Source organism: Galendromus occidentalis, unplaced genomic scaffold (genome assembly GCF_000255335.2).
Source record: "Galendromus occidentalis unplaced genomic scaffold, Mocc_1.1 scf7180000075782, whole genome shotgun sequence".
NCBI classification, from domain to species: domain Eukaryota; kingdom Metazoa; phylum Arthropoda; class Arachnida; order Mesostigmata; family Phytoseiidae; genus Galendromus; species Galendromus occidentalis.
Window position 1 is genome coordinate 56617 of NW_003803772.1, and position 12224 is coordinate 68840.

The 12224-nt window shown below is 52.6% G+C and overlaps 1 protein-coding gene across 1 annotated transcript; it reads left to right on the top strand.

Annotated features, from left to right (window-relative positions):
• The first annotated feature begins 5235 nt into the window (after window positions 1–5235).
• On the top strand, window positions 5236–8344 carry LOC100904394 (zinc finger protein 239). Its single transcript, XM_003738133.1, has 3 exons — window positions 5236–5284; window positions 6805–7462; window positions 8011–8344. The coding sequence occupies exons 1-3, from the start codon at window positions 5236–5238 to the stop codon at window positions 8342–8344; spliced, it is 1041 nt and encodes a 346-aa protein (XP_003738181.1).
• Window positions 8345–12224: the final 3880 nt, after the last annotated feature.

Genomic DNA, 12224 nt, shown 5'->3' on the forward strand with positions numbered 1-12224 from the left:
CCGATTTGTATCGCTCACGCTGCGTGCCTTCTCGCGCAGTCTCGTCCCGTTTTTACCTCAGATTTTTGTTCCGATGATGAGTCTGTCTGGTAGGCACGCACGCAGGCAGGCAGGCAGGCAGGCAGGCGGGCGGGCAGGCAGGCAGGCGAGGTGCACGAAGGAAAGAAGACGCTCACGATGCGGACTCCTGCGTTCACCCACTCGACCGGCATATTCACGATTATCGCCCCCGGGCTTGTTCTTTGACATCAACGCTCGCTTCATGTCATAATCGTGACCTAAACTACAACTCCTACTACGACGTCAGAATGGTAGTTCAGTTCCAGGATGCGGCCAACTCCACAACCGTTTTTCTCCGAATTCTGAGGTCAAGTTGAAGTCGATCTAAAATACACCAACCACAAAGAAAACCTTCCGCAACGTTGGAGCTTCCTAGAACACAGAACAACTTGTTGCCGTATGGGCATAAAACCGCCCGTATCGAAAGCAGGTAAGCGAGAGTAAGCGTCCGTCAATAAGTTGCTCTTAATCACGTCCACCCCTAACCGGCCATTGAGCGCGCCACAGATCTCGACTTCCCGAGATGCTTGGCTCTCGGACTCGTTTCAAGCCTTTGCCAGCCCCGTTCGCTAACGACGTTTACACCTTCAAGAGCACCTCTACACCTTGCAGACCTCCGTCGGCTCCCCAGAAGCGCTCCCGAAGATCTCGTCGGACGCGGCTCTGGCTTGGGATCGATGTATGAAGCTACGTACATTTGCTTCTCAGCTAGCGCTTGGGCTCTAACTTTTTCGTTCGAGTACGTGGCCAGGAATTGTGGACGACAGCGGAGGAGAAGACGACGACCTCGGATCGGACGCTCCAGTAGACGTCAGCGTGCGCGCTCACCGTAGAAATTAAACGGGAACGACCGGACCGGGGCCGAATCAGAATTGCGCTACGTCGGTCGTTCAAAGTAGAGTTTTGGTGGCGATATGGAGTCGCCGCTCCGACGACGGTTGTCGGCCGGCGAACGCGGTGATTCCGTAATCGTGATGCGCATCAATGCGCCGCTTGGTTGCAGCTCGGTACTCCCACACTGGTGACCCCAAGGAAAAATGATGATCCGCGTTGTCTGATTCGGAAGCCGAAGTCCTTCGTTCCTTGTCAGTCGATGCAGAAGCAGAAATACGAAGACAAAGGGCCACTTGAAAAAGTGAATCCGCGTAGGCGATGTGGGGGTGGTGACTTGTAGTCGCTCGCTCGCTCGCTCGCTGGATTTCTTGCCATTTGCTGCCCGCCGCCCGGTGCTGGTGGTCTATGATTGTCTCCGTACGTTTGCGATTCGCGCGTCTCACGATGAGCTTGGTCGTTCGCGCGGTTCCAGCTCGGATGCGGACAATCGGAATTCACCGCGAGTAAACCGATAACGAGTCCGTGCCGCAATTTACACATCTGAGCAGTCGTCGACATCGGCGAATTATCCGACATTCGGATGATCTGAATACCTGAAAGCATCGCTGGTCGCTTGGTTAATAACAATCAGTGGGTGAGCATGGATCCGTATCAGGGAATCATCAATTGGCCGTGCACGGAACGCAGAATTCGGTCCGCATTCTTACTCCGTGGCCAAGATGGTGCTCTGTTGGCCGTCAGTCGAACATCCAGTCAACCAGCCACTCCCTCCCCCTCCTCATTCTGTTCCCGGATGTTACTTGCCGCCGCCGTCGCTGCAGTCCACTGTTGCTGTGGCCGCAATCGGTCGTCCACACCCTCCTCCACACCGAGCGGAGAGTCCGCAGACGAGCGATCGTCGGACGGACGGACGGACCGAACGGACGACCACCCCATCATCATCGCGATCATCGACGTCTTCGGCATCATCATCATCATCGTCAATACCGAACTCATCATCGGCCAGTGGTTAGAGCTCTTCAACCGCAAAGGGATGACCGGAGTGCGGAACTTCGGACTGAGTTCATTGATCACTCGGACGTTGCAAAAGCGTCGGAGAAGCGGAACTCCGATTTGGGTCCGAGAAATCTCGAATCGAGCAGCGAGTATCGAGTGTCAAGCGTGAGCCGCTGTGTCCTGCTGAAATAAAGGGTCCGATCGCCTCATCCACCACAAATCGTAACAATGTGCACGACCGGACACTTACGACGAGCATCGGATGGACGAGAAACGGATCTCCATGAAGGAATTCTGGGCTTGTCGCCTGTTCGACTTCTGTACATACATAGTTGAAAATACGAAAAACGAAAAAATCCGAAGGCGAGGGTGGCGTTGTGTGCGGACGTCAATTCTGTAGCTGGCCACGATCAGCAACGAGGTCCGCATTCCAAAGCCACGAAACGCTGCTTGTAGAGCCACGAGGAATTCCTTCCTCTGCGTTCGGATACACCACCGCTACCATCAGCAGCGGCGACGGTGGCGGCGGCGGCGACGGCATCATCGCCATCAAAAGCAACACAACTATCAAACAGGTGTCTCCCGAATGAAATAACAACTTCTACGGAGCGCGTTCTTTCTGTTCGGAGGAAATCGACTCGTCCCGGAATACTCGGTCTATTTGCGTGGTCGGATCTTCTGGAGCTTCGCACAAGCACGGTCACGTCTGAAGTTTGAGCTCCGAGAGCGAGTCTGGTCTTTCGTAAATCTTACGACTGACCAATACAGGAAGCTCCGGCCTGCGACAGAGAAGAAATTGCATCCATGGGAATTGGGAATCTGGACGCAGTCCCGCAACTCAAAATATCCGTTTCTTCCATGATAGCGAGTTCCTCGAGATCGTTCCTCTGAAAATTTCCTTCGCGCTCTTGTGCTCCACCCCAGGGAGTGCCGCCGTCTGTCCACGCGCGGCCCTAGATGTGAGCCCCCATACGTCCGACTTCAAGCGCCATGACCGCTTCGCTATCCGCGGTATCGCTGAGGCTGTCAGGGACGGGATTTCTCGGTGAATCGGGAAAAAGCGATCCAGATAGCGCTTAAATGGGAACGCCTGCGCATGGAATCCTTCCCGACTCGAGGTATCTCCTCGGCACGTCCGTTGTGTAAAAATTGTAGTCGATGACATCCGGAGTTGAAGATGCTACTTGGGTCGGCTTTAACAAGTAAAACCGCACGACGTTCGCTCCGATTCGATGTGGCCCGCGCGTAGGTGGATCGAAGTTTTTTTTACGATTATTGGCCGCAAGCTTTTTTTTGATTCGGAACCCTTTGAGGGGATATTCAGAGGTTGCGCTGGGCCGTCTAGCGGAGCTGTCGGATCGCTTCGGAGAAAGTCGTCTTGCCTCTGACCTAACACACAGCGCTAAAAAAAGGGTAGGTTCCGTATGTTTGTGTCTCATTAGAAGCGGAGTTGTAAACCCTTTGAGCCGAAATCTGCACTGTCTCGAAGCTGTTCATAGGAAGCCACATCAAACACTGGGCGGCTCCGAAACGAGCTCTGTTGGGAAAGTTTCACACGATCGTCGTCGTCCCATGATTTTGGGGCTGCTTCTGATCGTACCCTGCGAGATGCATGTGTTAGACATCAAAGAGTTCTGAAAACCGAATCAATTCTGATTCGAGATCGACGCGCCTCGAGCCAATGTGACGCGATGACTGATTCGATGTTCCAAAGCTCGGATCGTTACACGGATTCTCGGAGACGAGTTCGAGACTTCTCCGGTCTGAACTCAGCCTGCTTTGCGTCATGCGGGAGTTTCCCACGTGACCGCGACGCTCGATGCGAGCCCCCGAAATTGAGGCGGAACTGCGCGACATCCTTGCAGCTTCCAATTGAGTAAATTCGGCCGGAATATCGAGCGATTCGATTCGCCTCCCGAGCCGCTGCCCTCACCGGGCGAAAACCTGGAAAGCCTGGGCCAAGAGGTTCGAATAATGAATTGCCTTTCCGTGGATTTCGCAGACCAAGCATAGCGTCGAGTTGGCCCAGACTTTGGAGAGACATGCTGTGACACACGGCACGCTCATCGCCAAGATCGGTAGGCACATCGACCAAGCCAAAGATAAGAATTAAATGTGATATTGATTTGGATAGCGAGAGTGATCGGTGTAGACCTAAATGCGTCGCACTAGACGGTGACCACGCTCCAGAAGAGCGACTCCAATCCTACCGCAGAGGACAAGCCAGGGAGGTAATAGAGAATTTCGTTATCGACCTCGTGAGGCGTCTGAGCTCCAAGTGGCTCAGCGCTCCGCCTACGGCCGAGGACTTTTCCCGCAGGGGAAAATAATCCGGAGCGGTACCCAGAGGAGATTCGGATCGAGAACTTCGTCGCGCGCCGATCGATTGCGCAGCTGCAGTTTCGAGCGAGGTTATCCAGTGGAATACACAGCAACGCGATGCTTACCGCGGATCGCGGAGGCGTTCCCAGCTCGACCTTGCTGTTATCAAATGCGTAAGTAGGAAGCTCCGCAGCAGGTTTAAAGTTCTCCTTGAAAGTTCGATTGCGGACTCGGTGACCATGAGGTCTCGGCTTTGGCACGTTGGACAGCCGCTATCTCTATTGACTGGCTTTTTTAATCGCGGCATCGATCTCTTAATTCTTTCCGGTCTGTGGGCAGCCACGGGAGCGGGAATCGCTGTGATCGTCGGCTCGCCGGACAATGGCGATTCGACAAAACAAGTCGATCTGCGCGTCAAGATCCTCGCTTCCATGGCAGTTGATGATCTGTGGACCAGCCACGATGAAGCTCCAACGTCGACAGCTCAAGGAAAACTCTATTGATTCGAAGCTTGGGAAAATACGTTCGCTTCCGTGAATATCTCATGCATGAGCTGAAGACGAGCATGAATCGCGCGTGCCGGGATCAATTAAGAGACAGGTGTTTTTTCCCGGTAATTGCGGTGGAAAACAATCTTCTGGTAGCCGCTCCATGAATAATCAGGAGAGTGTCCGAAACATGGGAAAAACGTCGAAAAACGAGGCGTAGCGAGCTTAACTTAGCGCCAATGGATTATCATCATTGGTCGGTCGTTCTCTGGTGCTTGATGCGGCCGGTGCCGCCGAACAGAGTGCGTGCCCTTACCAGAAGAGAGGGGAACGTCGGGCGGGGCTTCAGGGCAGCTCCTTGTTGCTTCTTAATTTCAACGGATTGGCGACTTCTGATTCAGTAGTTACTTCGACTTTTCGGCTACTGGTTGTTGTTCTCTGTCTTCACGCAAGGGAGACCAGCTACTTCGCTCCTACGGGCAGTCAGTCACTTCAACATCGTCCAGCCGGGAATCGTGCCGTCCACACAGCGGATATGTTAATTCAACACTTCAACTCGTCTTCGCCTACTTTCGCCGGAGATGGTGAGTGGCTTTTCGAAGGAATATTTCTCCAATCCACCGGATTGAATCTCTCAACCGAGATTCCCTAGCTTTCTGCTTTCCTGGTTGGCACCATCGGAGCTTAGATACCTTTTTGACGTTCCGCCGTCACCGACGTCTGCCGCCTCGTAGAGATTGCGTTGGGCAGTACTGGTCCCCTTCAATAAGAATGGACTTTCGGACAATGGACTTTCTGCCAGGGACGAGGGACAGCGCCGAACTCCCCCGTTCCGGGGGCGAACCTCCGTGCCGGCAGTGGCGATGTGAATGTCGATCGATCGATTTCCACATTCAAGTTCAGCGATTTCCTATTTTCCCAATCTGCGAGGGTTTTTCCATTTTCGATGATCGGACCTGGCCCGTCATTTCGCGCCGGAAGCCGAGGCATGCTCCACTCGTGCGTTCTAGCTCGGTGACGAGATCCGTTTTCGCAAATTCATGGGTCGGGCCGATTGCATGAGAAGACACTTGATGAACCCACCCTGTCCTTCGACCGAAAATTCCGCGAGGTTCAACAAAAAAAGAGGTCTAGCAACGGCTCTGATCTTGTGACGGACATAAACGCGAACCTTGAGTGGAAGCGTCCGACGTCGAGGCGGAGAAGACGAAAGCATGGATTCAAGTTCTTACGTCGACGCGTTTTGGTAGCGCACCGAATACACACACCGCACAAACACTTGGGGACAAACATCTGTCGTTCTACTTCAAGCTATCGCCACCGGTCCGACAGCTGACCGTGTGTTTGCCTAATTGCGTTCAGCAATGCTCCACCGTCGAGCTCCCAGAAACTGGTGGATTGAGCATTTCTCGCATTGTACACTTCTCGTCTCGATCTCGGAAGAACAATCTTTCATAATCAATCGTCCGGGCCTTCCATGCGTGCGTCACTTTCTCACCGGAGCTCTGGCCGAAAGTGCTATCGTACACTGCGTCTCGACGAAAAACGTAATTTTCCTTCTGTCAGCCGCGCTTTCAATCTTCACCCAGACTGGCACTCGATGCACGCTGACGACCTAATTGAGACTTCGTCGTGTGAGACAAGGCACGTACCAACTTCGAAACGACCGATCCGGGCTAGAATGAAAGCCTGATGGAATACCGGCGCGCCGGAGCTCCGACAGAAGAGGAATTCATTCAGTTGCCCGAGACCGGCGGATCGTGGCCGCTTGGCACGGACACTCCCATTGAGCATCGCTCCGGCGTTCACTATGTGTCCATTCGTACGGATTCATGCGTCCGAACCTATCCGTCGAAGTCAGCTAGCTCGGATCAGTTTAGCGAGGCAGAAGCATCCGCCGTTGGCTTCGTTGGTCGACCCATTCGAGTAATTTCGGTAGCGTTCCTTAGCTCGCTCAACGCTCGCTCGCTTCGTCCGGCTCATTACAAGCCGCTGAGGCCCCAAGCGATTGGTAAACGGGAAGTTTTGCACGGACGGCTCATTTTCAGCTGAATTATGTTGTGTCCGGAGGAATAAAATCTCACCGCGCGGTTTCCGTTTCCAGGGCAAGAGCGCTGCCTGCCGACACCTCCACCCACTCCGGAAATTCATCCGGCCTTCCGTCAGTCGCCGCGGTATAATCTGACGTGCTATTCGCCCTCGTCGTCGCCACCCATCCAGAACCCGCACTCGGCTTTCGTTCCGAACCGCACCTTCGTTGGACTTCCTCCAACAACGAAGAAGTTCAACTTCGCCAAGCTCGCCGAGTCGGCTGTCGAGGACAAGACCAGTGCGAAACGTGAAGCTCAAGCGACGGTGATCTCAGCCTGCATGATCCAAAGGAGCCACGAGCTAGCCATCAGGAACATCATCCTCCAACAACTCTGCTCGCAGCAACAACAACAGCAGCAGCAACAACGAGAGCAGTTCCAGAAGCACAAACAAGATCGCCAACACCACCTGCAACAAGCCGCTCCGCAGCATGGTTTTGCGAAGCACTTGAAAGACATCCACCCCGTCGACAATGTCAACCCGCTCCAGCAGCAGCAGCAGCCGACGTCAACGCGAGCGAAGAAGGAGTTCGTTTGCCGTTTCTGCAACCGTCGTTTCACGAAGAGCTACAATTTGATGATCCACGAGAGGACTCACACCGACGAACGCCCTTACAACTGCGACATCTGTCACAAAGCGTTCCGGCGCCAGGACCATCTGAGAGATCACAGGTAAATAATGTGCCTTAAATAATTGAAAAGAATTTTCGTGCCGAGAACTAGATCGGGAGAAAGCAATGCTCTCGTGGTCTTGTTGGGCTGCGGAAAGCGCTCCTGGGAGCTCAATCCGTACTCGCTCGATCGGGAGACGGTTTCTGACGAATATGCGCACGGCAATTTCGATTGCCGATCGCGCCAAGACCGCGCATTTGAACGACACTGACAGCGGCAGATGTTTAACGGTACAAACGGTGGGGGAAGCTTTCTTCCGGCGGCGAACTCATCAGTTGATAAGCTTATTGATTCGGGTGACGGCTAACGGAGCTTCCTCCCCGGAGCACTCAGGCGTCGTTCATACAGTCATCCAGTCATTGAGTCAGTCAGTCAGTCAGTTAGCTAGACAGAGTCAGTGGGTCATTCAAGCGAATCACCTCGCGCAGCTGAGGTTACAGCGCGAATCTTCGCCTCTGATTCGCCTGGTACGAAACTCGAGAAGCGGTTGGCGGGACAGAGACACGACTCATCGGAGGTTCTACAATTTTTCAATTTCAATCTTCCAGGTACATCCATTCGAAAGAGAAACCATTCAAGTGTACAGAGTGCGGGAAAGGCTTCTGTCAGAGCCGAACGCTCGCCGTCCACAAGATGCTCCACATGGAGGACTCACCACACAAGTGCCTACAGTGCGGACGGACCTTCAATCAGCGTTCGAATTTGAAAACCCACCAACTGACACACACAGATATCAAGCCATACACGTGTGATCACTGCAAGAAGGAATTCAGACGGAACTGCGACCTCCGACGTCATCTGCTCACTCACGGAATCAAAGCGGAGTACATCAGCGGGAGCTCCGATGAATCAATGGACGAGGAAACGACCGACGATTTTTGAATATTAGGACGATCGAGGAATGGCGACGACAGAGAAACAGTTTGGAATGTGGGCAGACCGGAGGCGATCTCAAAGTACAGTAGACGATAAATAGATGAACTCGCTTCGCTGAAAATCTTCCGACCAAAGTTGAACTTCAGCGCTCCAAGATCCTGTAAACTCATGTAAATATCACCGAGGCGATCGCTCGACGCTTGTCCGCATAATCGGCGCGGAGAGAGCATGTTGCCACGTAATGGTTATCTAAATAAAACTATTATAAACAAGAAACGCTGAGGACAATCTAAATCGAGGAGGTCTCCTAGAAACTATGTTGTTTGCTCGATCACGATGCGACTCGCTCCCAGTTGGGAACCGGCGCGTAGGAACCTTTCGGGAGGGGATCTCAGTCAGCTCTAGGGTTCTCATCGGGAGTTCACCAAAGGGTAGGGCAAACTTCCACCGAGTGCAGAAGTTTCAGAGGGGGGCCGATCGCTGCTCTCGGGAAAGAGGCAAAATTATTGAACGAATTCAGAACCTTAGATATTCGGCCAAATGAATTCTCGAATCAGTCCATGTATGTACACGAGGCGATGTCATGGCCCGTGGGTCTCCATGAACACTCCTGTGTTCCTGATCTCTGGAATCGAAAAGGTATAAATTACTCGTCGTACTCATATCGGCGGACAATGAGATCCGGAATCGTGCACCGGGATCGCACGGCTCTCGCGCTCGATCAGGGCGGCGGAAGCCCGTGGTATGAATCAGAGCCCTCCGCAAGGTCGTCTCATGGGTAACTTGACTAACGACGCTCGCGGAACTCTCAGACTTCATGACCGTCCCCATCCACACAAGAGCGCTAATTGGTTCCGTAGATTGATTCCGTCCTGGTTGGCCGAGGCCTTGCGATAAATAGGGAGGAAACTGTAGACCCCTCTTTGGGCACGACAAAAATTAGTCCCGAATTCCGTACTCAGCAAGAGGGGAGTTACTCCTTACCAAAGCTCAAGATGTCGGTCACCTTATCGTCGAGGTATCACCGCATTCTCTTCGGAATTCGAGACGGGGAAAGCCTGTTCGGAAAGATCTTCCGAGAGGAGTTACACAGGGATTAAGAACCGGTATGGGACCATTCTCGTTGGAAAGCTTCTTTCGAGCGTTATTGTTCAACTTTGCAGCAGGCTGAGCAAGGAATCCGGCAAATCTCAAACTTGAGCGGGCATCTATCATTGAAGAGGGACATCACGCCCTCCCGTCAAAGACCGCGCTTGTTTTCTGAGAAAATCGCTCTCAAGGTAAAGCGGACAGCAATGAACTCACGGGTGCTCTTCGGGATTCGTATTCGAGAGCTTGAATCTCAAGTAGAGAAGGGAGAACCGACTGACTAAGGTTTGAGCGCTTGCACGTATGGAAGATGCGATCCAACACCGATCGACAGTGAAAGAAAAACTTCGTTCGAGTAGCGGCACCAATGGATTCTGCAGCGAGTCAAAGATGGTTAGCGACTTGCGACACAGCTCATGAAATACGACTTCAAAAGCCTGCTGCTCTGTGGACCGTATTCAATGGAGTTTACAGCCAGCAGTGAAAGCGGAGTGATCTGAAAGGACCAATACACGATGACTTGTATGCTACAACTCGCGAGAGCGTAAACCAAGGGTGCCGGCCGCGTGCATGTCGGACCGGTGGGTGGTTGACGTCGCCTCGCTCCGGCCTAGGCTTTCGCTCAGAAGAATGATTAGTCTGTGATTTACAGCAGAAGAAGGGTCGCGGTTTTCGATTGCTGGCGGAACCGACTCCTCTACAATCTCCCTTCTGTGGGCTCTCTCTGCCCATCGAGACTTCACCGATGTCACCGGAAAGAGAATCGACTTCAAAGCGGAATAGGCTGATGCTGACCCAGCCGCTAAGCTCGTCGAGAATGCCCTGGAGCTACCTTTCGGCGGATATCGGTCCCATAGCGCTGGGAAAAACCTTCGATTCCCCGTATATGAGTAAACTGAATGCTTGTTGAACAACAGTGTGTCATAATTACGGGGCGGGAGGAACTTCGGGAATTCGTATGGGAAACCTTTCCATGAGTTATCGTCGGAAAATGTTGATCCCACGTGATGTTGATCCGCAGACAGCACCTTCCTGGAAAGCTGACAACAAGAGGTGAGCAAGGGACCTATTCCGAAATCTCCGAGCTCGGATAAAGCTCTCGAGGCATCAAGATCCAAAGATACCACAGCCCTAAATACATTAACTTATCTTCAAACAAAGCAAAAAAGCTTCGGTGATAGGCGAGCGGCCGGGTGAGCGCCTGCCCCAGTCGAAACGTTTTTGTCTCGCCCAACAACAAATTGCCGTGATTTACAGTCGTTTGACATCAAGTCAACCAGCCAGCAAGCCAGCCAGTCAATCGTTCGCTTGGTCCATCCATCCGTCCATCCGACCGACCGACCGTCAGTCCGACCATTTTGCGTCTGTCAGTGAGACAGAGCAGCCTCGGATTTGGTTACTTCAAACACGAGCTGCGGCAGATAAATAAATTAGATTTGGAAGCGGAGAATCAACGGAACAGCCAAATCCATAGACCTTCTACGCGCTGATAAGTGATATGCTGCTGCTGCCGCCGCCGAAATAAGATAACGGGAAGGCAAGCGAAAACAATTTAGATAGTATGCTCCTTATTTTCTCCTTCAGGCAATTCTCAAGAGCGCAGCGACCTCCTTCAGGATCGGAGCGGTTGTTTGGCCTCCGAAACCTACGAATTCGGCTCAGCAGCAGGCCAGCGCTCCAATAGACGGACGGAAAAGGACTATGGACTCGAGATTTGAGGTCAGACTCGGATTATGGCCGGGTCTATTCCCCAATCAGCAATGCGCGTCATACCGGCTGTCGTCAAGTGTTTTTTTCCAAGATCTCGCTGTATAGGAAAACCCGAGCGAATCCGTATCGCATCCGGAGTTCATTAAGCCATCCCGATTCGGGGAAGCAAGCCTTGAAATTTCGTAATGCTTGGGAAATCTCCGGTAGCATCGAGCGGAGGCATGGAATAAATTTCCGTTGACGCTTTTGATCTCGGGATGAGTACAAGACGGACGACGACTGTGAGGTGTAACGCGCACGGAGTCATTGAGGTGAGAAGTTCAAGTGCTCGAAATGAATTCCGCCGGAACCGGCGACCGACGACATGTGAATGAATTTATTTCTGAATCAGTGAGCAGTTCAACGAGCAATAGGGCGAAATTGAAGAGGAAGGGACAAGCCGAAAGGAAGTGCTTGGGCGTCACTCGACGCGACAAGAAGAGGAGAAGTCGTAGAACGGTCGTCGTTGCTCCTGAAAGCAAAACATGTAGAACTGCTCATTCGTTATTCAAGTCGGCGAGCAGTGGGGGAAGTAATAGTCTCACACGAGTAGGGCAGCAGTCGTCGTCGATCGCTCGCTCGCTGCTCAGCGATTGTCAGAGCTGACATAAAATGCACCTAACTAAGTACAAGGTGTATTCATTTGCATAGAAAGTCACACAAGTCACTTTATACGATGCCGAGACGTTTTGAGCGCTTTCGGTCGGCAAACTTGAGAGCCTACGCTCTGTTTTGATAATTGGCGGCGCTTCTGCAAAACGCACTTCCTGACCTCTGATGCTCGAAAGCACGCTAAGCGTCCGCTGAAAATTCTCCACCGGGGAACTTTTTCGAGGCGAAAGTTTTTTCGGCAGAATGCAATGTGTCGAGCACCCGTGCTTAGCCGCGACGGAAGCGCGGACTTCGAGAAAACCCCAGATGAGAGCCGAAAGGGATGAGCACCGAAGGAATGGAAATGATCTGGGATCACTTCATACACGGGTATGAGGTGTATACCATTCGAAGCCTCTTCGACGGTGGCTACCGACGGCATTTTCATTCAACACAT

Coding starts and splice junctions, on each gene's coding strand:
- LOC100904394 (XM_003738133.1), top strand. CDS start 5,236: ATGTTAATTCAACACTTCAACTCGTCTTCGCCTACTTTCGCCGGAGAT. Junction 5,285..6,804: donor GCCTACTTTCGCCGGAGATG/GTGAGTGGCTTT, acceptor TTCCGTTTCCAG/GGCAAGAGCGCTGCCTGCCG. Junction 7,463..8,010: donor GACCATCTGAGAGATCACAG/GTAAATAATGTG, acceptor TCAATCTTCCAG/GTACATCCATTCGAAAGAGA.